The sequence below is a fragment of the Canis aureus genome, chromosome 23 (genome assembly GCF_053574225.1).
Source record: "Canis aureus isolate CA01 chromosome 23, VMU_Caureus_v.1.0, whole genome shotgun sequence".
NCBI lineage: Eukaryota > Metazoa > Chordata > Mammalia > Carnivora > Canidae > Canis > Canis aureus.
Genome location: NC_135633.1, coordinates 20,134,235 through 20,158,363, shown reverse-complemented (window position 1 = coordinate 20,158,363; position 24,129 = coordinate 20,134,235). Strand labels below are relative to the sequence as shown.

At 38.7% G+C, this 24,129-nt stretch overlaps 1 protein-coding gene across 5 annotated transcripts in view; it reads left to right on the top strand.

Moving 5' to 3' along the window:
* The window catches only part of NLRP14 (NLR family pyrin domain containing 14), a 44,712-nt gene extending 20,886 nt beyond the window's left edge, over positions 1 to 23,826 (top strand). For 3 of the 5 annotated variants that reach the window (XM_077866648.1, XM_077866646.1, XM_077866649.1), the window contains 7 exons: positions 1,580 to 1,747; positions 8,890 to 9,060; positions 9,652 to 9,822; positions 11,200 to 11,370; positions 14,145 to 14,315; positions 19,593 to 19,763; positions 20,890 to 21,232. In XM_077866648.1, coding sequence (XP_077722774.1) covers positions 1,580 to 1,747; positions 8,890 to 9,060; positions 9,652 to 9,822; positions 11,200 to 11,370; positions 14,145 to 14,315; positions 19,593 to 19,763; positions 20,890 to 21,022 — 1,156 coding nt within the window. In that variant the 3' untranslated portion in view covers positions 21,023 to 21,232. Of the gene's footprint in view, positions 1 to 1,579; positions 1,748 to 8,889; positions 9,061 to 9,651; positions 9,823 to 11,199; positions 11,371 to 14,144; positions 14,316 to 19,576; positions 19,764 to 20,889; positions 21,233 to 22,478 lie in introns of those variants that run through there. The other 2 variants (XM_077866647.1, XR_013362117.1) reach the window with 2 other exon arrangements.
* Positions 23,827 to 24,129: the final 303 nt, after the last annotated feature.

Genomic DNA, 24,129 nt, shown 5'->3' with positions numbered 1-24,129 from the left:
ATCTCTTAGGTTAATATTTCGGAATGGAATTGCTATTTCACAGATGGATGTTAACTTGTTAGGAAATTGCCAATGAGCTCTTTAGAGTGGTTGTACCATTTTTCAGTTGTACTAGCAATATATTAAAGTTCCTGCTGCTCCTCATCCTTGCCGACACTTGCTATTTCAGTCTTTATTACATCTTAATTTGATTCTACAGACCCTATCACTTCTTTATAGTGGCTGGTTTGCACTTCTGTCTCCTTGTCTACTGGCTCTACTAGGAGCTGGAGCTGAGCCTATTCTGTATTCAGTGCTCATCCATGTGCTCAAGGCCTAATTGGTGCTAAGTAATATGTACTGAATGCTGAACAAATGATTAGCACTGGAGATTGTTCTTTTTTTGGGGGGGAGGGTGAAGGGGTGGGAGGACAGGCTTCTTCCTAAATATGTCCCTTGGAATCTGTTTTTAGTGAGATTGACCTTCGGTTTCAAATAATCAGATTTGGCCTGGTTTTACACATAGATGTAGTAGGTGACTGCACAGATGTCAATATTAAGGGGTTCCTGGAAATCCTTTTCCTTTACTCCCAAACATCTCCCCTACATCTCCCTTTCACTGAATGTCACCAGTCTAAAGCCCTAACAATAGCTACTGCCTTCTTTTGGGCTAAAAGGCTTACTCTTTTACAATGTGAGGGCTTCTTGGGAGGACACCACAAAGGCTGAACTTAGTTTTTCCTCCACAGTGGAGTGGCCTTCCTTCAAGTCCCTCTTCCTTAACACATGAAATTGTACTTTCAATTTATATTTAGTGAGTGCATTAGGCACTTTTACCAGATGATGATGATTAATGCCATAAACCCCAGGTAAAAGCTGTTTTCTTGGGCCTGGCCAGAAGGAGGGTGAGGGTGAAGGGTAGGTGGTGGGCAAAAGGGAGGAGAGGTGATGTTACAAAGGGATGTTCCGAGCAGACGGTGAGCAGTGTAAACATGCAGAGACACTTATGGAAGAATCAGATATAGCTAACAGTCACTGAGTAGCAGATAACAACTAGGAAGAAATACGGGTGTATTTAACTTCCTTCCATATTTAGCTTTGGGCTATCTCTGTACACCTTGCCAAGTCCATGAGTTGACATATTTTGCAATAATCTGTTTTGCTAATCATTTACATCAGTTGATATTAACTATGAACTTATCTTGGGTTATTTAAAGCATGCAATATTGTGAATTAATGTTATAATTAAAGTATTTGGAATATCCTCCATTATTTGTGGTATACTGGAATTGAGTTCAAAAACTCCTCTTCTGCTTTTCCTGATACTACCTTCTCCTACTTCAAGGTCAAAAAAAGTTGAGAGTATCAGTTGTCAGGATGTAAGGGACACCTAAGTTGTAGCCCCATTGTTTTTCCAAGCAACGTCCTGAAACTGATTTATGACTACCCATGAAATATGAGAAACTAAAAGTAAGATAAGAAATGACAAGAATATTTAGATATATAAGAGTTGAGTTTGAAAAAAAAAAGGGGGGGGGGAATGCTCTAACCAGGACAGAGATAATTTTGTTAATTCCTCCTGCATATTTTTCCTCTAAAGGATGAGATTTCTTTCTTTCCCGGGTGGTTGTCAGGATATTGCTAGTTCTTTGACTCACAACCAGAATCTGATGCATCTTGACCTGAAAGGGAGTGATATAGGGGACGATGGAGTAAAGTCATTATGTGAAGCCTTGAAACACCCAGAGTGTAAACTACAGAATCTGAGGTAAGTTGTGAGTTGTTTTTTTGTTCTTGTTATAACTGAACAGATAGACTCTTTTATCCAGATAGATTCTTAAAGCCTGGATTTGCTGTTCACAGGACCAGCTTCAGTCTATTTTCACTATATGGAATAGCAGGAATCCATGATTTCAGAGTGACTTCCTTCTGACAAGACTTTTAACTGCTCCCATCCCCCCACTGAAGACAGTCCCCACTCCATTGTACAGTTCTGTGTCTCCATTTAAAAAAAAAAAAAACCCAGGGATCCCTGGGTGGCGCAGCGGTTTGGCGCCTGCCTTTGGCCCAGGGCGCGATCCTGGAGACCCGGGATCGAATCCCACGTCGGGCTCCCGGTGCATGGAGCCTGCTTCTCCCTCTGCCTGTGTCTCTGCCTCATTCTCTCTCTCTCTCTGAGTATCACAAATAAATAAAAATTAAAAAAAAATTTTTTTTTAAAAACCCAGAATTTATAAAGATTTAAATATTTTCATATTTAAGTACAGCCATATGTATATTCATTGTATCTTTGCTTATAAGAATGCAAGAATGGTAACTGGGGGCAGAGTTAGAGGGCTCAGTTTTACTTGTTTTGATAACTAATTACTCTTAAAATTGCAACTCCCGTGACCAATACAAAAAGTTGAGGAAGAAAACAGCAGCTGTTAGTTGTCAAGGTGCTCACTTGCTCTCACACACTGGATCCTAGTAGTGGGTCTGGTTTTTTGTTTTGTTTTGTTTTGTTTTTTTTCCCCTGAAAGTGAGGGTTGTCGATCCTACTTGGTCCCCACATTGTATGACCAATTTCAAGGGAGCTCTCCTTTTCCAAATAAAGGTTTTTAATTCAGTTTCTCACAAAGTAAAACTAAAACCAAACAAGAACAAAATAAAGTCACTGTAGTAAATTTTACCTTAAAAATTTTCACAATCCATGGACTCACTTAGGGGTGGGGAAGAGCTGAGAAGGGGGGTGGAGTAGGGTGGGCAGGGGGCAAGACAGAACCTTGACGCATGAAAGGCCAAGATAGGTTTGTACTTGTCAGAAGCAAATTGTAATCTATATGTAGAAAGCACAAGTAAAATCCAGAACAAGATCTTTTGGCTAATAGGGAGATGAACTAAATTACCTTTGGGAATTCTTTAAGCCTCCCCATGTTTTGTAGGATGAAATTCACTAATAGCATGTCTGGAAAGTTGAATGCTTCTTGAACATGGGTTGAGTTCAGTTATTAGCAGGCCAGGTTGGGGTATTGGCTTTACCATCTGTGAAATAGTCTTAAGACATTGTGAGGAATTTTCAGTCACCTGCAGCCTCTAGTCTAGAACGCAGGTGAGAAGTAGGTCATTGGTTCTTCCATCAAAAGTGAAACACGTTAGTAGCAAAAAGCTGTTAAATGGAGGGAAAGAGGTTTTCTTACAGTGGGAGGAGCCATGGGTCCAAGACAAAAATGCCCTGGCACTTTATAGAGCAGCAGGCCTTGGTAAGATTTTTATCAGTTGACTTTTTTTTTTTTAAGATTTATTCATGAGAGAGAGAGGCAGAGACTTAGGCTGAGGGAACAACAGCCTCCTTGCGAGGAGCCCAGTGTGGGACCCAATCCCAGGACCCTGGGATCATGACCTAAGAAAAGGTAGATGCTCAACCACTGAGCCACCCAGGTGCCCCTATCTGTTGACATTTGAACAGTGTTTTCCACTGCTAGCCTTCATGTAGACCCAGTTACTAGGCTTTCAAATAGGAAACCATCTATCTGGGTCAAGGAGTAGGGCTCCTTTTACCAGTAAGTAAAAGGTTTTGGTGGCAGAAGTCACTAGAGCTTCATAGTAATTGAATTATGTAGGATTGGATGTTCTCCCACGATGGGTGACCCCTTATTTACACTTTGGAGAAAGTTTCAGTTTTATGTTTGCATTAGACCTCATCACAGTTATGGACAGCTAGTCACAGTAGTCTGGTTTGTGCATAGATCATGCTGAGCTTAACATTGTAGAGTTGCATTTTGATATTTATTTTCCCAGTGATTCTAGATGATGTGAGCAGTGAGAGTATTGATAAATTAGTAGGTCTTTGCCAGGCTGTCTCACAAAATATCTCCAATTACCATAGGAATTTTGCAAATTTAAACTATTTAAGAAAACTTTAAATTCCTGAGAGACTCCAATTAGCTTTTATACATGAGCATACTGGAAAAGTACAATCACTTTCATGTGAATATTTCACTGTAATATTTACTAAAGATTCCCCTCTAGAAGGGGAGAAAGATCCACTCAAGATCCTTTTGCTAATAACTTTTTCTACTTCCTATGTGTGGTCCTGATAATAAAAGCCTTGGGCATATTAGTAATGCCACCTTGTGTAATTGTTGATTCCACCAAACAACCACCTGAAGAGTGCCAAAATGGTATTTTTTTTAAGATTTTATTTATTCATGAGAGACAGAGGCAGAGACACAGGGCAGAGGGAGAAGCAGGCTCCTCACAGGGAACCTAAAGTGGGACTCGATCCCAGGACTCCCAGGTCATGCCCTGGGCCAAAGGCAGACAATTAACTGTTGAGCCACCCAGGCATCCCCAAAATGGTTTTAAAGCAAAACATTCTCTACATCTTCAAAGATTTTGAATTTAGAGGACTAATATTTCAGAAAGGGTGGCATCTAAAATAGCTGCCAGGAGAAACTGATTACTGATCAAGATAAGAAGGAAGGTGCCTGAGAATGAACCACAGCTTTGACTTTATTATTAACTAGAATAAATATTTTATAAGAGGTAAATAGTATATAGACCAGTGGAAAATTTTTGCTTTCCCAGGAGTTTGGAATCCTTCTAGTTTACTACAATTGTTTATATTCATGAAGGGTTCAAAAATGAGTTATAAATATGAACAGACTTTGGAAAAGGGAGAGTATACACTTTGAAGTCAGAACTTCTGCACCTGCACAGATTATCCAGCACACAGACTGGAGTTGAAACCTGAACTATTAATGTTCTTTTCTTTATTGCAAAAATGTCTTCTACTCATTAACTTTAATAAACTTTGATATGTATACATCCACAGCTTCATAATCACACTACACAGGATTTAAATGAAATATAATTTAAAGATTTCAGCCCTAACTTCAAACATAAATAATAATGGAATATGAGAACACCTTGATTTTTGCTATCTTAATTTGAGTTGTAGGAAGAATAACAAATACATAAGAATGTGATTTATTTTCCCTTTGAAGTTTAACTTTTGTAGAGATTTTTAGAGAAACTATTTTTTAAAAAATATTACTCCAAGTTCCTAAAAATCAATGTTTGGAAACTATATTTAAATTAACATTAAAGACCGTATAACCACTGTTAAGTATACTTTTTTGGTATATTCTTCATTCAGAGGTTGATCCAGATAGTATGATATTTGCAATATTATCTGATTTTATGACTTACAAGATTACAACTTACAAAGATGTTGGTCATTTATGGTATTAGATATTAACTCATTTTAATTATATATCCCAATTTATATTTGCATGCTTTTAAATATTAATATAAGTAATAATTATGTGACCTAGAAGGGAACTAAAAGAGATATAGGAAATTCTTTCTTTTAGATTCTTTTATTAAAAATACAAAGCTGTGTATGATCTGAAAACTGTTTGCATTCTTATTTCTCATTATGGTAAATTCAGACATAAATCCCAACGACCTCTTGTAAGTCTCAAATTACATTTTATTTAAGTTTTTAAATTTATTTATTCATAGAGATGCAGAGAGGGAGACAGAGACACAGGCAGAGGGAGAAGCAGGCTCCATGCAGAGAGCTTGACGTGGGACTCGATCCCGGGTCTCCAGGATCATGCCCTGGGCTGCAGGCGGCGCTAAACCGCTGCGCCACCTGGGCTGCCCCAGTCTCAAATTACAGAACAAATTAATTTACCTTATGTCTTACCTTGATTTATAATGGGTCATGAAGCCTATCCTGTTCATCCAAAGGCTTTCCTTCTTGCAGGGAACAATTTCTATTACCATATTTTTTTAGAAACAACTCTCCTGCCTTCTTGCAATTTCTAATGCCTATCAAAAATAATAATAATCTTGTACTCAAATAACAAAAGAATTACAAAAGTCTTGGGCATCCTGGAAATGATGCAGCAGTTTTGAGAAAACATTCACACAGTTGTTCTGAGGGCCTGGAGGGAGCAGACCATCTTAGCTAAGGGAAGACTGGCCTCTCCGGCGATGCCTCTGGAATGGCAGTGTACTGATCCTGAGCTGCTAGCAGCACAGGAGAGCTTACTTCAGTGAAAAATCTGGCATCTTGCATCAGATAGAATCCTACCCCAACTATGTCTCCAACATCAGGAGACCTTTATCCTTGAAACATGGATTTCTTCTTCTGAATGCACTGTATCTAGGACCACCTGGTGGACCTGTACCCATGGACAGCTGGTTAGAGAAACAGACCGAAATCAATGAGAACAAAATTATAACTGCTTGCTTTAATTTTAAAAATTATAATTTGTCTGGAAATTGTCAGCCCTGGGCCTCACCATAGGGGCACTATTAAGAGATAATTGGGTCATCGCTGCAGCAGGACCCAAATGTAAGTTAACATGTCTCCTCTGTTTGCTGGCCCATATGCAGGGGGCCGTTTGGAATCTGCATCCTCAGCTCAGCTTTTGATTGAATCACTGGTGATTCAGGTTATATATTAATATAATGGAGATAAGATCTTCAAACTCTAGGGAAAGTTATGTTTTTAAAACTTCCTTATATATGTGAGAGGGGAGTACTGGTGATCTGATTGACAAAATCTGTTCCCTATTTGTAACATTTAGAAATTAAATATCAATTTGAAATAAGAGTGACACAGTATTCAAACAAACGATCAAAATTAGACTGATGAGTACTTATGAGTTGTTTTCCCAAGGCCTAGCAAAGGTTTTAGTTCTCTTGCTCTGTTTTTCAAGAGTGTCTATTAGTCACTGGTTGTAGCTCTTTTCCTATATAACTGTTACTTTTGGTCATATTAATCTTGTTTTCCCCTTCTTGAGGTATATCAAATTTATTTTCATGGATTTTTTTTTTTTTAATATTCATGAGAGAGACAGAGAGGCAGAGACACAGGCAGAGGAAGAAGCAGACTCCCTGCAGGGAGCCTGATGCAGGTCTGGATCCCAGAACCCTGGGATCATGACCTGAGCCAAAGGCAGAGGAACAACCACTGAGCCTCTCAGGTGCCCCTATTTTCATTGATTTTGTTTTTTATTGTCTGAAATATGGATTTCAGGTTTCCCTTGTCTTTAAACCATTGCAATTTTTTTTTTCTTTTTAAATCTTAAACCTTCCTTTTCTCAGCCTGATCTCCACTTAGGATGTATTCTTCAGAGAATTTGCATCTTCCTATACATTTAAAACCTAAAACAAGCCATTCTAAACATTTTCTTCTGTTTCTGTTTTCTCTTTTTCATATGTGTACTTATCTTCTCTCCCTTAGTTAAGCTTTAATATTTTCTCCACATTGGAATCTTTTATCCGTCTAGAAGGGCTCCATCCAAACCCAGCGTTTCTCTTGTTTCTCTGCCTGCTTGGCTGCTGACAGACTTCCCTTTTGTATCACTCTCTTTAGGCTGCTGTAACCAAGTACCCCCTTAAAACAGAAATCTATTTCTCAAAGCTTTGGAGCCTGAAAGTTCAAGATCAGGGTGCATTTCTGGTGAGGTGTCTCCCATTGGCTTGTAGGTAGCCCCCTTCTTGTGGTGTCTTCATGTGCCTTTTGCATGTGTGTGCGTGCATGTTCTTGGTGCCCCTCTCCTAAGGGCACCAGGCCTGTTGCATCAGGGTCCCTCTTATGACCTCATGTAACCTTAATTATCTCCCTAAGGCCTGTCTCCACATACGGTCACTTGAGAGTTTGGTGTTCCCCGAAATTTGTATGTTGAAGTCAATTCAGTCCGTGACACCTTTTCAGGGCAAGTTGAAGTTTTCAGCCTTAGGCTGTGTCCTTAGTCATATGTTGAAGTCTAGTTCTGGATTGAGGAGGGAGCAGCTCTTTCCTACCTATGGACACCCTTATTTTGATGAAGAGAACCAATTCCTGAGGAATGGAGTTGATACGTGCTTGGTTCAAAGAAGGAATTAGAGCAACTCCAAGTTTTTGGAACCTGTTGTCACCTGCCTTCTCTTGGAGCTGGTATCAGGCCCAGGCTCCTCTGAGCATAAATAGGAGCCTCTAAAAATGTGGGCTCTACCGGCACTTCTTCCATTCTTCTGCTTCCCTTCTTTATTTTTAGAAATTATTTAGTTTCTGACTCACTTATTTTTACTCTTAAGGACTAGGTTCCTCAGAAAACATGAATTGACTCCTATGAATAGGTGAGCTCTTAACAGTGGGAATCACACCTTTTGTTCCCGACGTCCTGCCCCTTTGTTTCAGAAGTCAGGGTGTACACAGTATCTTAGTCCACCTTCTTCCAGGTTGTAGTTGGAGGAAATTCTTCCTGGCTTAAAAAAAGATTATCATTTAAAAATATCTTTAGGGGGGACACGGGTGGCTCAGTGGTTGAGCCTTTGCCTTCGGCTAAGGACGTGATCCTGGAATACCAGGATCGAGTCCCGGCATCAGGGTCCCTGCATGGATCCTGCTGCTCCCTCTGCCTGTGTCTCTGCCTCTCTCTCTGTCTCTGTCTCATGAATAAATAAAATATTAAAAAAAAAAACCCTAGGGGACAGCTGGGTGGCTCAGTCAGTTAAGCATCTGACTCTTGATTTCTGCTCAGGTCATGATCTGAGGGTTGTGGGATGGAGCCTCCTATCAGGCTCTGTGCTCAGCAGGGAGTCTGGTTGAGGAGTCTCTTTCTCTGTCGCCCACACATGCTCTCACATTCTCTCTCAAATAATCTTTAAAGAATATTTTTAGTACATTCATACCTAATTTCCATAAGGAATTGGAGAGGTGGAGATGGAAGAAACAAGCTTCCTATTCCTCCCTTTTCTAATCTGCTGTTAGAGCCTTGTGCTGATTAAGGAACTCACTCCATGTAAGGAAGCTGGTCTTCAGAACTGGTCACAAAGCCTGGGATACTATACCCTCAGGCTGGGTGAGTGGTTGTCATAGCTCTTCTCTGAGTAGGGTCATTTCTGTTCTTTTATGCTGTTTTCCAGCTTGGAATCCTGCGACCTAACTACACTTTGCTGTCTAAATATTTCCAAGGCTCTCATCAGAAGTCAGAGCCTGAGATTTCTGAATCTGTCCACCAATCACCTATTGGATGATGGAGTCAAGCTCTTGTGCGAGGCCTTAGGACATCCCAAGTGTCACCTAGAGAGACTATCGTAAGTCTTGCTCATTTGTTTTCCCTGGAATCCTTTTGTGCAGTCTTGTGTGGCTTAGTGAAGAGCTGAAAGGGCAAACTGCTTGGGCCTTGACACCACTTGGCTCATCTGTCAAGCCTGGGTGAACTCTATGTAAAGGCCTCCTTTCCTTCCTTTTTTGATATTTATTTGTTTATTTTCTTATTTTAGATTTATTTTTTTTTAATTTGTTTTATTTATTTTTTTTTCATGAGAGACAGAGGCAGAGGAAGGGAGCAGGCTCCCTGTGGGAAGCCTGATGCAGGATTCAATCCTAGGACGTGGGATCATGACCTGAGCCAAAAGCAGACACTCAACCACTGAGCCACTGAGGTGTCCCTAGTTTGACTTTTAAATGCTGCTTTTCTTCATGACTGCTTATTTTTATTATTTTCCCCCTTTTCCCCTCCACTGTATATAGCTGCAGTGGCATTTGTAATTTTAGTAGATTGAAAAGGTTGATTCTATAGCAGAGGTGTAGGGGCTATAAGTTACAGCCTAGAGTCCCTGCAAAGGAGAAGAGAAACAGGAGCTTTGGTATTTGAATAATTCCTTCCTGTGTTTCTCTTTCAGCCTGGAAAGCTGTGGCCTCACGGTAGCTGGTTGTGAGGATCTTTCCTTGGCTCTCATCAGCAACAAAAGACTGACACATTTGTGCTTGGCGGATAACATCTTGGGAGATGATGGAGTAAAGCTTGTGAATGATGCTTTGAAACATCCACAGTGCAAACTCCAGAGCCTTGTGTAAGACTGTACTAGTTTTCATCCTTCTGATGTATATTACATTTTGAAATATATTTTAAAAAGGAAAATATGAACGTATCCTGTCCCTTTTTCCTTTGTTATCCATAATGAAAATGACAAGGATGATGCTGTTAATAACTACCACATATTGTATCTTTACTCTATGCTGGGCCCTGTGCTAAATTTGTTTAATCTGTAGAAAAGCACCTGTTGGTATCAGATTGGCCATCCAGGTTCTAAGTGCCTCATTGGACAGGTAGGAAATGTGAGGCTGAGAAAGATTATGTTGCTTGCCTTATACAAGAAAATGATGGATTCAGGACTAAAGTCTGCCTGTCCCGCTCCATTTCTGGGCTTAGAACAGATCTATATTAACACCATTAAACAGAAATGTAGCATCCCATAGTATGGCTATATCACAGTGTGATTATTCTCTTCATTGCTCTTAGACAATTTTAGATGTGGAATTAGAGGCAAAATTTTTATTTTGTCATATATGCTTAAATTTCTTCAGAGATTGTTCATATTTCCTCGGCAGTCTGGGGCCTGCATTTTAATATCCTCACTGGATATCTATTTTTTCCATCAATATTATTTGGATAATTGAAAATAACTAAAAATAATTTATTGAACATCTTCTTAAATATTTTTGGCCTTTAGTATTCTAAGCATTGCCTCTTTGTAGGCCCAATTTTCCTCTGGATGTTTTCTGTTATATATGTTATATATGATGATTATTAATAACACATATACATTATAAACATTATTTTTTTATATATTGCAAATAGTTTACCTAGCATGTTGCTGTATTCCTAGCTTATAGTCCTTTTTAGAATATAGAAGTTCAAAATTTTTGTGAAGTCAAATTATCTTTCTCCTTATGACTTCTTCTGGAAGTTTTGTCATAATTGGAAATATATTTCTTAAAAAAAAAGACTAATGTCCTATTCCTTATGGTTTACTTTTTAAATTTAAATGTTAAATTATTCCTAATTTACTCTAATAAAGCTTAAACTTATTTCCCCCATATGTCAGGTCTGCCTTCCCAAATTATTTATGGTATAATCTTTTCCCTACTGACTGGAAATGCTACTTCTATTATGTACAAAAAGTACTTATTATGATTACTCCTGTACAGTGTGAAGAAGTTAACATTTCACTTATAGTAAGAAAAATTCTGAGAACATGGATCCAGTTTGTGCAATTTGGTACAAACCTAAGTATCCCAAGGGATACAGGCAAAGAGGTAATGAGGGAAGAGAATATTTGAGATAGTGCTGGCAAATAAGGGACCAGAGCATGAAACCTTTTCAAAGATAAAAATCTCTGGCCAGTAAAGCAGTGATTCCATCTTTGCTTACATTGTCCTTCCTATAGGCTAAGGCGTTGCCACTTCACTTCACTTAGCAGTGAACATCTCTCGTCTGCTCTCCTGTGCAACAAGAGCCTGATACATCTGGATCTGGGGTCAAACTGGATACAAGATGATGGAATAAAGCTTCTGTGTGATGCCTTTCGGCATCCAAGCTGTAACCTTCAGGACTTGGAGTAGGTTTTCTGTGACCTTCCTTTATGTACTTTCACTACTGTGAGGTCAGGGGAGATGAGGAAAGGGATGAGCTGTGTATCTGTCAGAGAAAGAATAAACAGCTGATTGCCTCTCCTCCTTCCTGAGACAAGTTCGGGAAATATGTTCATCAGATTTTTCTTAAACAGTTACTACAGTAATTAAAGTCAACCTCCCTCAGGTAAGGAGGACCAGAGAGACAACAGGCTGAACATCAGCCATTTTATTTTATTTTTTGGTTGTGTTTATTGTGAGTTTATTGTGTGTCCTCTGCCTTATATCCATGAGGCAGAAATTATGCTTTACTTTTCTTTTCAGTTAAGCTTTTTTTTTTTTTTTAAGATTATTTATTCATATGAAAGACAGAAAGGCAGAGGGAGAAGCAGGATCCCTGTGAAAGAGCCTGATGTGAGACTCCATCTCAGGAACCCGGGATCATGACCCCTTTGTCCTGAGCCAAAGGCAGACACTCAACCACTGAGCCGCTACCCCAGGTGCCCCTCAGTTCAGGTTTATAAATAGGTCAACTTCTAAAAAAACTAGGAAGACAATTCTTTTTTTTCTTTTAGAGAGTGCATGTGCAAGCAAGGTAGCAGAGGAGGAGAGAGAGAATCTCAGGCAGACTCCATACCCTACTGGGAGCCATACTCTTGGGCTTGATCTCATGACCCTGAGATTGTGACCTGGGCTGAAATCAAGAGTCTGATGCTTAATGGACTGAGCCCACCCAGGCACCCACTAGGAAGGGAATTTTTAAAAATATCCAACAAGCCAGTCATTTTTTTTTAATTTTTATTTATTTATGATAGTCACACAGAGAGAGAGAGAGAGAGAGAGAGAGGCAGAGACACAGGCAGAAGGAGAAGCAGGCTCCATGCACCAGGAGCCCGATGTGGGACTCGATCCCGGGTCTCCAGGATCGCGCCCTGGGCCAAAGGCAGGCGCTAAACCACTGCACCACCCAGGGATCCCCAAGCCAGTCATTATTAAACAATAGCTGTTCTTATTATATCCTCCCATTCTGTGAGTGGGTCTACACACACATGCATGCTGCGTGTATATGTAATTGTGAGTCCTGCATAGATAGGACTTTGAGGCTTCCTTTTCATATGATGGTATTTCAGAAATGTTTGAATACTTATATACAGTTATCTTATTGGCTATTTTAACAGATGCACTATATTTAGTGTTTAATATTTCAATATGTAAATGTTGTGGCTAGAGTGAAGCAACATAGTGGTATTACTTAGTGGTCTTAGCTCCCTTTCCCACCAGGGCCTCCCATGGGACTAGTCACCCGGATAAGTCATTAAGTCAAACTCCAGCATTTTAGAACTATAAACTCTAGATTGTTGGTATATCCAGAGGTGTTTGGCTTGACTGGACTGACTCAGGATAGCCAAATTGCCACAAGAGTTTAATAGTTGATTGTCACATTGGTAAACAATAAGGCGATTCAACCTGTGAGTCCCGTAAATACCTGTACTTTCTTCAGGAAAACGTGTATGATGTGATTCTCTGAAGTTTCAACTGGAAGACAAAGTTTTACTTCATGGAAATTATTGTTAAATCCAATACCTTTATGTCAGCCACAATTTCTAAGTGACCTATACATGCAAGATGTTTGGTTAGTGCACTTTGTCTCCTCACCACTGCTGTAAACACATAGACAAATCTTTTGGTTTCTTAGCTACCTTCACAGCCTCTATGCAGCCCATGCCAATTCTTTTAACCAAAGTTGACAACAAATATAAGCTACATTCTGAGGGCATTAAAAGCTGTTACTAACGTGATGCTCTTGCCCTCCAGTATCTCACAAAATGCTGAGGTCAGGGAAATAAATACAAAGCCAGTTAGAACATATTCCATGTATTATAAAGATAGGACAAAAGTCCCAAGAAGCAAGTAGTGGAACAGAGGGGACTGAGTTACCTTAGCCTTGAAAGATGAGGAGGATTTTGTTGGGTGCAGATATCCTTGGCAGAAGGTAGGAAGAGAGAAGAGACCTGAAGATAGAGGTGGTAGGTTTGGGGGGAAAAATGGATGTGTATGGTTGGTGACTAGGATGGGGATGAAATATGGAAAGAGAATGCTGGAAGCCAGATTGTAAATGCTCTTGACTGCCCCTACTGGAGACTGAAAGAAATATATTCATATATGCAGTCTGCTGCTGCTTGGAAAAAATGCTTTCTTAAAAAAGATTTTATTTATTCATGGGAGAGAGACACACACACAGGCAGAGGGAGAAGCAGGCTCCCTGTGGGGAACCCGATGTGGGACTCGATCCCAGGACCCTGGGATCATGACCTGACCCAAAGGTAGACACTCAACCACTGAGCTCCCCCCGCCCCCCCCAGCCATCCCAGTAAACAACATTTTAAGATAGATTCCTGGGAAGTGTTTTTATTTCAAAAATATATTAGAAACTGAAAGCACAGAGATCTGTGGGTTCCTTGGGTAAACTTCTATCCCCCCCCCTTTTTTTAGTTTTGATAGGAAAAAGTATTTATACCTCTGATTTGGGAAGCTTGGTAGATAACGTGTTTTTGGGAGAAAGAAGCTTTATTCACTGCTTTTTCTTCTCATTAAGAAATCCCATTTGTTTCTGCTGATAATGTTAGACATTCCTATGTGCATCCTGGATTGTGGATAGAAAAGGGGTCAGGGAAAAGGCTCAGATACCTGGGCCTCTCTCCTAGGAATAACTAATTAAGCTTCACAACCAAATGTCTCACTTCTTCTGTATTTCTTGCAGATTGATGGGCTGTGTTCTTACTAGTATGTGTTGTCTGGATCTGGCTTCTGCTATTCTGAACAACTCACACCTACAGAACCTGGACCTTGGGCACAATGACCTGCGGGATGATGGAGTAAAAATTCTGTGTGAGGCTTTGAGACATCCAAACTGCAATATTCAGAGGCTTGGGTGAGTTCAGTTTTCCATCAAGAAAATGCTACATATTTGGTGGCTAGTGTGGCTAGAAGAAATTTAGTAGACAAAAGAGGATGAAAAATGGAATAGAAGGTAAGTTACTCTCAGAAATGAGAATCTGAATTTCAAATATATGGATCAGTGTGTATTAAGCATTAGTATTGAAGCTGTATTTCATGTTTCTTAGTGTCCTCCTTAGTGCCTTGGCCAGAGTCTATATTAAGTAAATGGTACTAGCTTTAAGCTCTTCTATGTTCTGTCATCTTTCAGATATTCCATCTGTCTTTGAATGAACTTCTCTTATTAAATTGAAGATTTTTGGAACACCTGGGTGGCTCAGTTGGTTAAGTGCCCAACTCTTAATTTCGGCTCAGGTCATGATCTCAGGGTCAGGAGATTGAGCCCTGCATTGGACATCACACTGGGTGCTTAAGATTTTGCTTCTCCTTCTACTGTTCTCTCCCCTCCCCTGGCTTGTGTGAGCTCACCTGCACATGTGTACTCTCTCTCTCTCAAAAAAAAATAAATAAACTGAATATTTTGCCAATTGTCTTCTATCTGGAAAAATGCTATCTATGCTCTTTTTAAAAAAGATTTATTTTTGAATCTTTTAAAATCTTTAACATCTCTTATTCTAAAGAGAGGTAGAGGCAGAGAGGAGAGGGAGAGTGTGAGTAGGGGGAGCGGTGGAGGGAGAGGTGAGGGAGAGGATCCCAAGCAAACTCTGCACACTGAGCATGGAGCCCAATGTAGGGCTTGATCTCCTGACCCTGAGATCATGACCTGAGGTAAAATGAAGAATTGGACCCTTAATCGACTGAGCCACCTAGGCATCCTACTATCTATGCTCTTAAGAAGCCTGTGGTCTAAGAAAATCTTATCTTCTGTTTTGAGTACTTTTTATGTTCAATCGTATATTTATTTTTTTAAAATCTTGAAATGATATTGGCTAGTACATTTTTACTTGTATTGCATGAATTATTGACCTCTGGGTCAAGAATTTTGTTCTGTATGTGAGAAACACAAATATTTTGTCTCCCAGACTCTTTCAAGAAAGTGCTGTTTTATCTATGTATGCATCAACTGTTTATTGTTGTTGTGATAAAAATATATATTGTAACTATTGGATCTGAAATGTAATTTTATCCTGCTTATAACCTAATAAGTTAGCCTTGTTATCCATTACAACTCATGAGAGGGAGCAGGACCTGCTGATCTTGGTATCATTGGCAATAAAGGGAGCAAAAAATTGGCCCAAAGCAGTCCCATCTCCAATAAAGAGACACTCAGTGGCCCATACTTCCACATTTAACAAACCTCTAACCTCACTCCAGTGTGGTCTGTATTGTTCCACTGATTTGGGTCATCATGCCCAGCTGATTCTTCCCCTTCAGTGTCCTTACTGGTTAAAAATTGTTTTTGTCTTGCAAGTCCATAGAATTGCTCTTCAGGAATAATCATTCCCGTGTAGAATTGTCCTTATTAATATTTTTCTGGGGAAATGGTGTGCTATTTTAGTCTATAGATGGTGCTCTTTATTTTGGTAGGGTTCCTACTTTAATTTCTGCTTATCTGATTTTCAGGGTCCTTAATTATGCTTGTGTTGGATCTCTTGTCTGTCTTTATAAATTTTTAAAAACTCCTTTTCTTTCACTTTTTCTCTAACCCATACTACATATTTCTGAGTGTATTTTCAGCAGTGGCAACCTCCTTTTTGCTTCTTATGTCACCTAAATTCTCTAATTTTTGTTTTTCTCTCCTGATATTTTAAAGATCTTCCTATGTTCATCTCTTTTGTTTCTTAAATTCCATATGATTGAAATCATATGATTTTTCTTTCCTTATTTCCCTTAGCATAATACACTCTAGCTCCATGCATGTCATTACACCTTTTTGATGGCTGAATAATGCCACTGAATGGCAAAGGAGATTGATTGAGATATTTATATATATATAAATATATATATAATCAGTGGACACTAGGGCTTTTTCCATTATTTGGCTGTTATTGATAATACTGCTATAAACGTCAAGTGCATGTATCCCTTTGAATCATTTTTGTGTCCTTTGGGTAAATACCTAGTAATGCAATTGCTGGATAGTGATAGTTAAAAAAACAAAAAAACAAACAAAACCAAAAACAAGAAAAGCAAATACAAAACAGACCCTTAACTATAGAGAACAAACCGAGAGTTAATGGAGGGAGAAGGTGGGTGGTAGATGGGCTTAGATGGGTGATGAGTATTAAGGATGGCACTTGTAATGAGCATGGGTGTTGTATGTAAGTGATAAATCACTAAATTCTATTCCTGAAATATTACACTGTATGTTAACTAACTGGGAATTTAAATAAAAACTGAAATGTTTATACACAGAAAAAAAATCTGCCAAGTCCTATTTTAAACATTTTCACTAGGAAATATAAAATATATACAAACAAGTAAATAAACCTGTTTTTTGTTTTTGTTTTTAAAAAAAAACAGGTCAGTAAATTGAATTTGCCCAGGAAACTAAAGTAACCTTTATCTTTATCTTTGTGGCCATCATTTATTTGTACAGTGACCATGAGTGTATATAGTCCTAGGCAATATATTAAATTATGCCAGGTTCTGCATTTTATGTACAGAGGATCCTACTCTGTATATTCTTTTGTGTTATGATTTTTTTGTGTGCATTGTTAGGAATTTGGCATCCAGTTGTTTCATGTAGTTAGTTTTTAAAATTATTTATTCATGAGAGATACAGAGGCAGAGGGAGAAGCAGGCTCCATGCAGAAAGCCCAATGCAGGATTTGATCCTAGGACGCCAGGATCACACCCCGAGCCAAAGGCAGATGCTCAACTGCTGAGCCACCCAGGCATCCCCATGTAGTTAGTTTTTTTAGGTCATTTTTATCGCAGTAAAGTATTCCAGTGAATGACTATACCACAAACTATGTAACCCTTCTATTATATGTGGACTTTTGTGTTTTTATTTTATAACCAGTGCTTCTGATGAATATTTCAATAATGAATTCTGAAGCACATACATATATATCCATCAAGGGTAAACAGGAGTAGATTTATTACATCATGGGGACTAGGTCCTCAAATTTATCAGATTTTGTCAAAAAAAAGATTGTACTAATTTCATCTGCCCCTGGTAGTGTGTGATGGTTCTTGTTCTCTATTCTTGCCAGTTTTGTCTGACTTAATTTTTAAAGTTTTAGTGAATCAGGTGTGTTTCAACATGTCATTGTGGTTATACGAATATTTTAATATCTTGGTTTATAAAGGAGATTAGGTTATAAATTTCTTGTGTAGTCCCCTTCAAGTTTTGGTATCCAGATGATCGTATTTTCAAAAAAAGGAGTTCAGGAGTGATCCTCTTCTCTTTTCTAGGGGAGTTTGTGTAATATTGGAATTATTTCATCCTTGAACTTCGTGGAAATTTCTGGTAAAGCTATATGATCCAGAATTTCCTTTGTGTGGAGATTTGACTTCTGATTCATTTTTAAAAATAATTATACATTTATGTAAGTTTTCTAGAGTAATTCTTGGTAAGATTATTCCTACGATTTTATCCATTTCATCTGAATTTTAAAACTTATTGGCAGGTGTCTAAAATTTTATTCTCTGCTCAACTTCTGATCAACTCCAGTGACTTAGACATCTAGTGATGTCTCCTGTCTTTTCCTGGTATTGGCAGTTTGAATTTTTTCTCGTTTTACTTTTTCAAAGAACACAACATAGATCTTCTCTATATATTTTATTTCATTAATTATTATTTTATCTTATTTCTGCTTTTATTGAGTTTATTTTACCATTCTTAAATTCTTGAGTTGGAGGATAAATATTTCCTCCTTTTCCAACACTTAAACATATGACTTTTCTTCAAATCATTGCATTAATTCCATCCTATATTTGATATTATATGCACCATTTGTTATTTTTGAGTCTAAAATATTTAACTTCCCTTATGATTTTTTTCTTCAATCTATGGGTTATTTTAAAGTATATTCCCTAATTTTCAAATATGAGGGGTTTCTTGTCATATTTTTATATTTAATCTCTTGCATTGTGGTCTGAGAACATACTAAGCATGATTACAGTTCTTTGAAATTTGATATTAGCCTCATGACCTAGTATATAGTCAGTTCTTCTATGTGTACCATGATGCACTTAATATGAAGAGTTATGGATTGCCATATTGTATATAAGTGAATTAATATTCTGTTATTCAGATCATCTATACATTTTTTTAAAGATTTTATTTATTCATGAGAGAGACAGAGAGGCAGAGAGACATAGGCAGAAGGAGAAGCAGGCTTCCTGCGGCAGCCTGATGCAGAACTTGATCCCAGGACCCCGGGATCAGTCTGAGTCAAAGGCAGACGCTCAACCAGTGAGCCACCAAGGCATCTTTAATTTTCTATATTGTGAAGCCATTATTAGTGACTGCAAACTTAGAATGATTATTTCCTGATGAATTCTTAACCTCTTATGTCTCCTAGTGCTTTTTACCCTACGGTTTATTTTGTGTGATATTAACCTCGTGTCATAAATAGTGAAATTGTTGTTCTATCACATTAATGGCGAGTTCCATGTGGAGGCAGCAACTTAAATGTTTTAAACTCAGCACCTATATAGGCACTCAATTATTGAATGGCTAGGTAAACATAAGATTAGTTGCTTGGGGATGTCATCAGGTGTAGAAGGCTGAGTTTAAAATACTTCAATTACTAGTAGTATCATTGGTTTATACAAATGTCCTCTATTGACTATTGGTTAATTTATCTCCTTTAACCATTTTCCTTCCCTTGTGTAGGCAGCTGGCCTACTGTGTTTGAAATATGCCATATAATTGTATCATTGTAAAAGATATAATGTTTTTTGGTGTATGCATTTCTATTTGCATAAATGGCACAGTGCTAGAGACCTCATTCTATACCTTGCTTTTGAAATACTCAATACCATATTTCAAAAGTCTACTTACACATCTATACTTTTAATAATCAAAAATCTAACTGCTTCAGCTTTTCTTAGTGTGTTTTCCTATTTATTCCCTGGACCATAATTATGAACTTGGAATTCTTGATTTAGGAAGGGATATATTCAGTCTATAAATATCTAGTAATAATGAATATGAGAAGGACTTACATTCTTCAAATTTACTCTAATTATGCTCCCTTCATTTTAAGCTTTGGAGTCCTCCTACACTCCCAGCTCACAGATCTCTTACGTTCTTGCTCTCTGGGATAAAATTTTTATCTTTAGTCTCTCTTCCCTGCAGATTGGAATACTGTGGTTTGACCTCCCTGTGCTGTCAGGATCTCTCATATACTCTTAGAAGCAACCAAAACCTGATAAAAATAAACCTGAAACAGAATACTTTAGGGTATGAAGGAATGATGAAGTTATGTGAAGTCTTGAAGTCTCCTGAATGTAAACTGAAAGTTCTGGGGTAAGTCTTCATTAACTTCTTAAGGTGAAAGTTTCCTGTAACAGGGGATTTGGGGAACCACTTATTTACTGCAGGCCTAAGGATCAGCCTGATTGTGGATCCTTGCATATTTTTGAGGCCCGTATTTGTTTTTCTCACATAGGACATGGAATTTTGAGAGTGTAGCATAGTTGTAACAGCGAAGAACTCTAAAGCAAGACTACCTGAGTTTGAAAGCTAGCTGGAACTTACTAGACATTTGAACTTGCACTAGTCTCCAATCTCTGTGTTCTGGTTTCCTTATCTACAAATGGGTGAAATGATATCTGCCCATGTGTTATTATGAGGATTGATCAGCTGACTCGGAAGGGGGGGGGCGCCTATTCTGAAGGTAGAGTGTTTCTATGAAAACTTTCATAAGCCAAAATGATGTAAAGCAGAGAAGCAATTACAATTAAATTTATATGGGAAATTTTTTTTAGCTTTCCTGGACCTAAACAATAACCTCTTTCAGGCTTTTCTGATACCTTAGGACACATGCACAAAATAAATTGATATAAAGCACAGATGCCTGACAGTTTAAAGCTATGCCAGCATGGTGCTGAGAGGCAGTGTAGGTCCCAGAGAAGGGGCTTGCTAGATCCAAATGCTATTTTCGCTTTTTACCTGTCTCTGTGTGTGTGTGTGTGTGTGTGTGTGTGTGTGTGTGTGTGTGAGAGAGAGAGAGAGAGAGAGAGAGAGAGAGAGAGAAAAGTAAAAATCTTTAGACTTCCTTTGGTTATCAAAAACAGTTGCTAATGTAGGTCTCTCATAAGGGTGAAGTGGTATAGGTATGATCTTTGAACAGCTAAGGGTACCTGTAGTTAGAACCGTGCCTAGCATATAACACATAATAGTGTTATGTGTTAGCTGTTGCTATCAGTAGTACTGTTTTGTTTGAGAAGCAAAAGCCTCCTGGAGGATCCTCTTAAATTTTAGTCTATTTCTATTTCTACTCTCTATTTTCCTTCACCTCCTGCCTTCCCTCTCCTGTGTATCCCTCACACTTTCCTTGCCCCACTCCCAGCCATGTTCATTTGGGTCTACTGCAGTCTTTCTCAGAGAAACAAATCTGAGTGCGAGAAGAGGTGTTCCCTTGTTTTCTCAGGGTGTGCAAAGAAGCATTTGATGAGGAAGCTCAGAAGCTGCTGGAAGCTGTGCGAATTAGCAATCCACACCTCATCATTAAGCGCGATTATAATGATGATGATGAAGATGGTTCCTGGTGGCGGTGTCCCTGATTTGAAGAACCTGATGTTCTTTTTAAAAGTAAAATGAAGGCCTCAGAGTGACTAGGCTTGGGCCTCTTAGCTTTAGGTGCTTTATGCCCAGACTGTTTAAGGTCTGTTAGATGTAGATGAGTCACTTCTCTGTAACATATCTGTTATACTTCACATGGGAGTTGAAAGGCTATAAAATAAAATGAAAAGCATAAAGCTCTGTGAAAGGTATGACATGTTTTTAATTGGATACAGAGCTTTAGAATTCAGATGTGAGAATCCTAGAAATGACACCAGAGGACGGGGCCAGGGCAGATGACATAAGAATGTCTGTTTTCCTTTCTCTCCCTCCCATAGTTGGCTTACTTCACAGCCTCACCAGATCTGGGATATTTTACTGACTGCTTTTCTTTGTGTGCTCCTGGGACCACTGGTGTCTAAATACTTCGGGTGTTTCTTAAAATGCAGATTATTGAGCCCTGTATCAGACTTACTGAATCAGAATAACTGGATGAAAACCTTAGGAACTAGCATTTTAAATAATTTTCCAGGCAGTTTTTAGGCATGTTATGATTTGAGAATTGCCAGTCTCAATTGAAGTGGGAGTCCACTTCCTCAGTGAACATTTTCCGTAGCCTGTTGCAAAGATATAAGTGGATATAGGATTATTGGGTTTAGAGCTAAAGTCATGTGCTTTGACAGAAACCTGATTCAGTAACCTTTTCTGTGAAAGACTTTTAATTATTTATTAATATGTGAAAAACCATTCCAAAATTTAGTGACTTAAAGCAGTTACTGCTTTGTTCTATCTCATGACTTGGTAGATTAGAATTCAGAGGGGCTCAGCTAAGCATTTCTTACACTCCACACATTACTTGGGGTCCTTCAGTGATACTCAGCTCGCAGCCAGGTTGCTCTGGAGGGTCCAGGGTGACTTCACTCACATGCCTGGTACCTTAGCAAAGATGGCTGGAAGGTTGGGTTTGGCTGGATATCTCTTCCCTCTAGTCTTAGGGACTTTCCACATGGTTTCTCCAGCAGGGAAGGTAATTATCTTATGGGGGTTTAGGACTTAAAGGGTCCAAGTGGAAGCTGCCCATTCCTTGAAAGTTAGGCCCCAGACTGGCACAAAGTCACTTCTATCTTATGCTATTGGTCAGGAACAGTCCAGGGCAGCCAGCCCAGATTTGAGGGCAGTCACTTCTTGATGGGCATAGTGTCAATGAAGTTGTGGTCTTCCTTAGTCTACCAAAGACTCAATTTTTTTTCCCTCCTTGTCTGTAAGAGATAAGTCTCATAGATGGTATAATCACCCCTGTGTCAATGTGGCAGAGCTGGAGGTAAAGAGTTGACCATAGCAATTAGAAGGAGGCGCAGGTGGCAGTCATGGGAAAATTCACAGATAATGTTATTGGAGCTAATATCTATACAGATGATGCCTAGAGAGAGTCACTAATGGGGTTCTCAGTTTTGACAGTCATGCTGGCTAAAGAAGACTAGCCTTGGGTTGTTATAACAAAAGAAAGTATGCAGCAAGGAAGTGGTATTCCCTTCACATGGCAGTTTTGGGCTGCAGTGAACATCTTATCCTTCATAGACAATAAAATTTCCAAGATGCCCAAGTAAAACTCCACAAAGGAGTTAATAAATGCTTATCAAGGTACTTTCTACCAAACTTTCAGGTAAGAGAAAATTCTTACGTTTTTTAAGCCATTTCAGAGCATCACTGAGGAAGGTAACTTTACCATTTTCTTTTATAAAACTACAAAACTTTAATAGTAAAATCTCAAAAAGCACTATAAGGAAATTCACAGTTGGATGTTACTTATAAATATATACATGAAGACTAAATATAAATATTTGAAATTTCCAAAATTTAATTTAAATATACCATGAATTAGGAGTGCCTGGGGTGGCTCAGTCATGTACCTCCTGAGCTCAGAGTTTTGGTTTTTTTTTTTTTTGTATTTTTTTTTAATTTTTATTTATTTATGATAGTCACAGAGAGAGAGAGAGAGAGAGAGAGGCAGAGACACAGGCAGAGGGAGAAGCAGGCTCCATGCACCGGGAGCCTGATGTGGGATTCAATCCCGGGTCTCCAGGATCGCGTCCTGGGCCAAAGGCAGGCGCTAAACCGCTGCGCCACCCAGGGATCCCACTGAGCTCAGAGTTTTGAATTTGAGCCCCACATTGGGTATAGAGATCACTTAAAAATAAAATCTTAAAAAAATATATATACCATGAATATTATGATTTGCATCCGAAATACGAGAGGACAAATATTAGGAGGCATGTTATAATTTAGGATATAGATTGATGTAGAAAGACCAAATGATCACTTCAGTAAATGTTGATAAGGCATTTAATAAAATTCAGTCTTGTTTTTTGGTCAGGTACTTTCATAACATAAGGAATTCTTACCCTGCACTATAACTGTATACTAGAAGCATTTCTAGTCATTTAAATTTTGGAAACACACCTGGTTTCCAGGGTGTTTCTAGGGTGAGGGGAGTGAAGTACTTACTGGAGGACTGTGGAGGCTGCTGGGGTGGATCTTGTGCCAGGGCAGAGTCAGACGCTGTCTTTAAATCTTTGGTGTTCAGTTATCATGGATGTTTTGGGTGAATTTTGATTTACAAAGTATTCCACTAAAATGTTTATCTTGATTACTGAGTTTCTCCATATCTCCTTAAGTTTTGTGCATCACCCAAATTACTCCCCTCATCCTAAATCCAGCCCTGAAGACAGAAGGGTTTGCAATTTCAAATACTGTAGTTAAGGAGTGAAAAAAAAGAGTCAAAGAATAAATAGGGTGATCAAAACAACTTTAGCTTTGTTGGTTTTTTTTTTATTCTTTACATTTTTGAAAAATTTATTTTGTAAATTCTTTTTTTTTTTTTTTAATTTTTACTTATTTATGATAGTCACAGAGAGAGAGAGAGGCAGAGACACAGGCAGAGGGAGAAGCAGGCTCCATGCACCAGGAGCCCGACATGGGATTTGATCCCAGGTCTCCAGGATCGCGCCCGGGGCCAAAGGCAGGTGCCAAACCGCTGCGCAACCCAGGGATCCCTATTTTGTAAATTCTTATTCATTACATTTGAATTTGTTCTGTTAGTATGCTAACG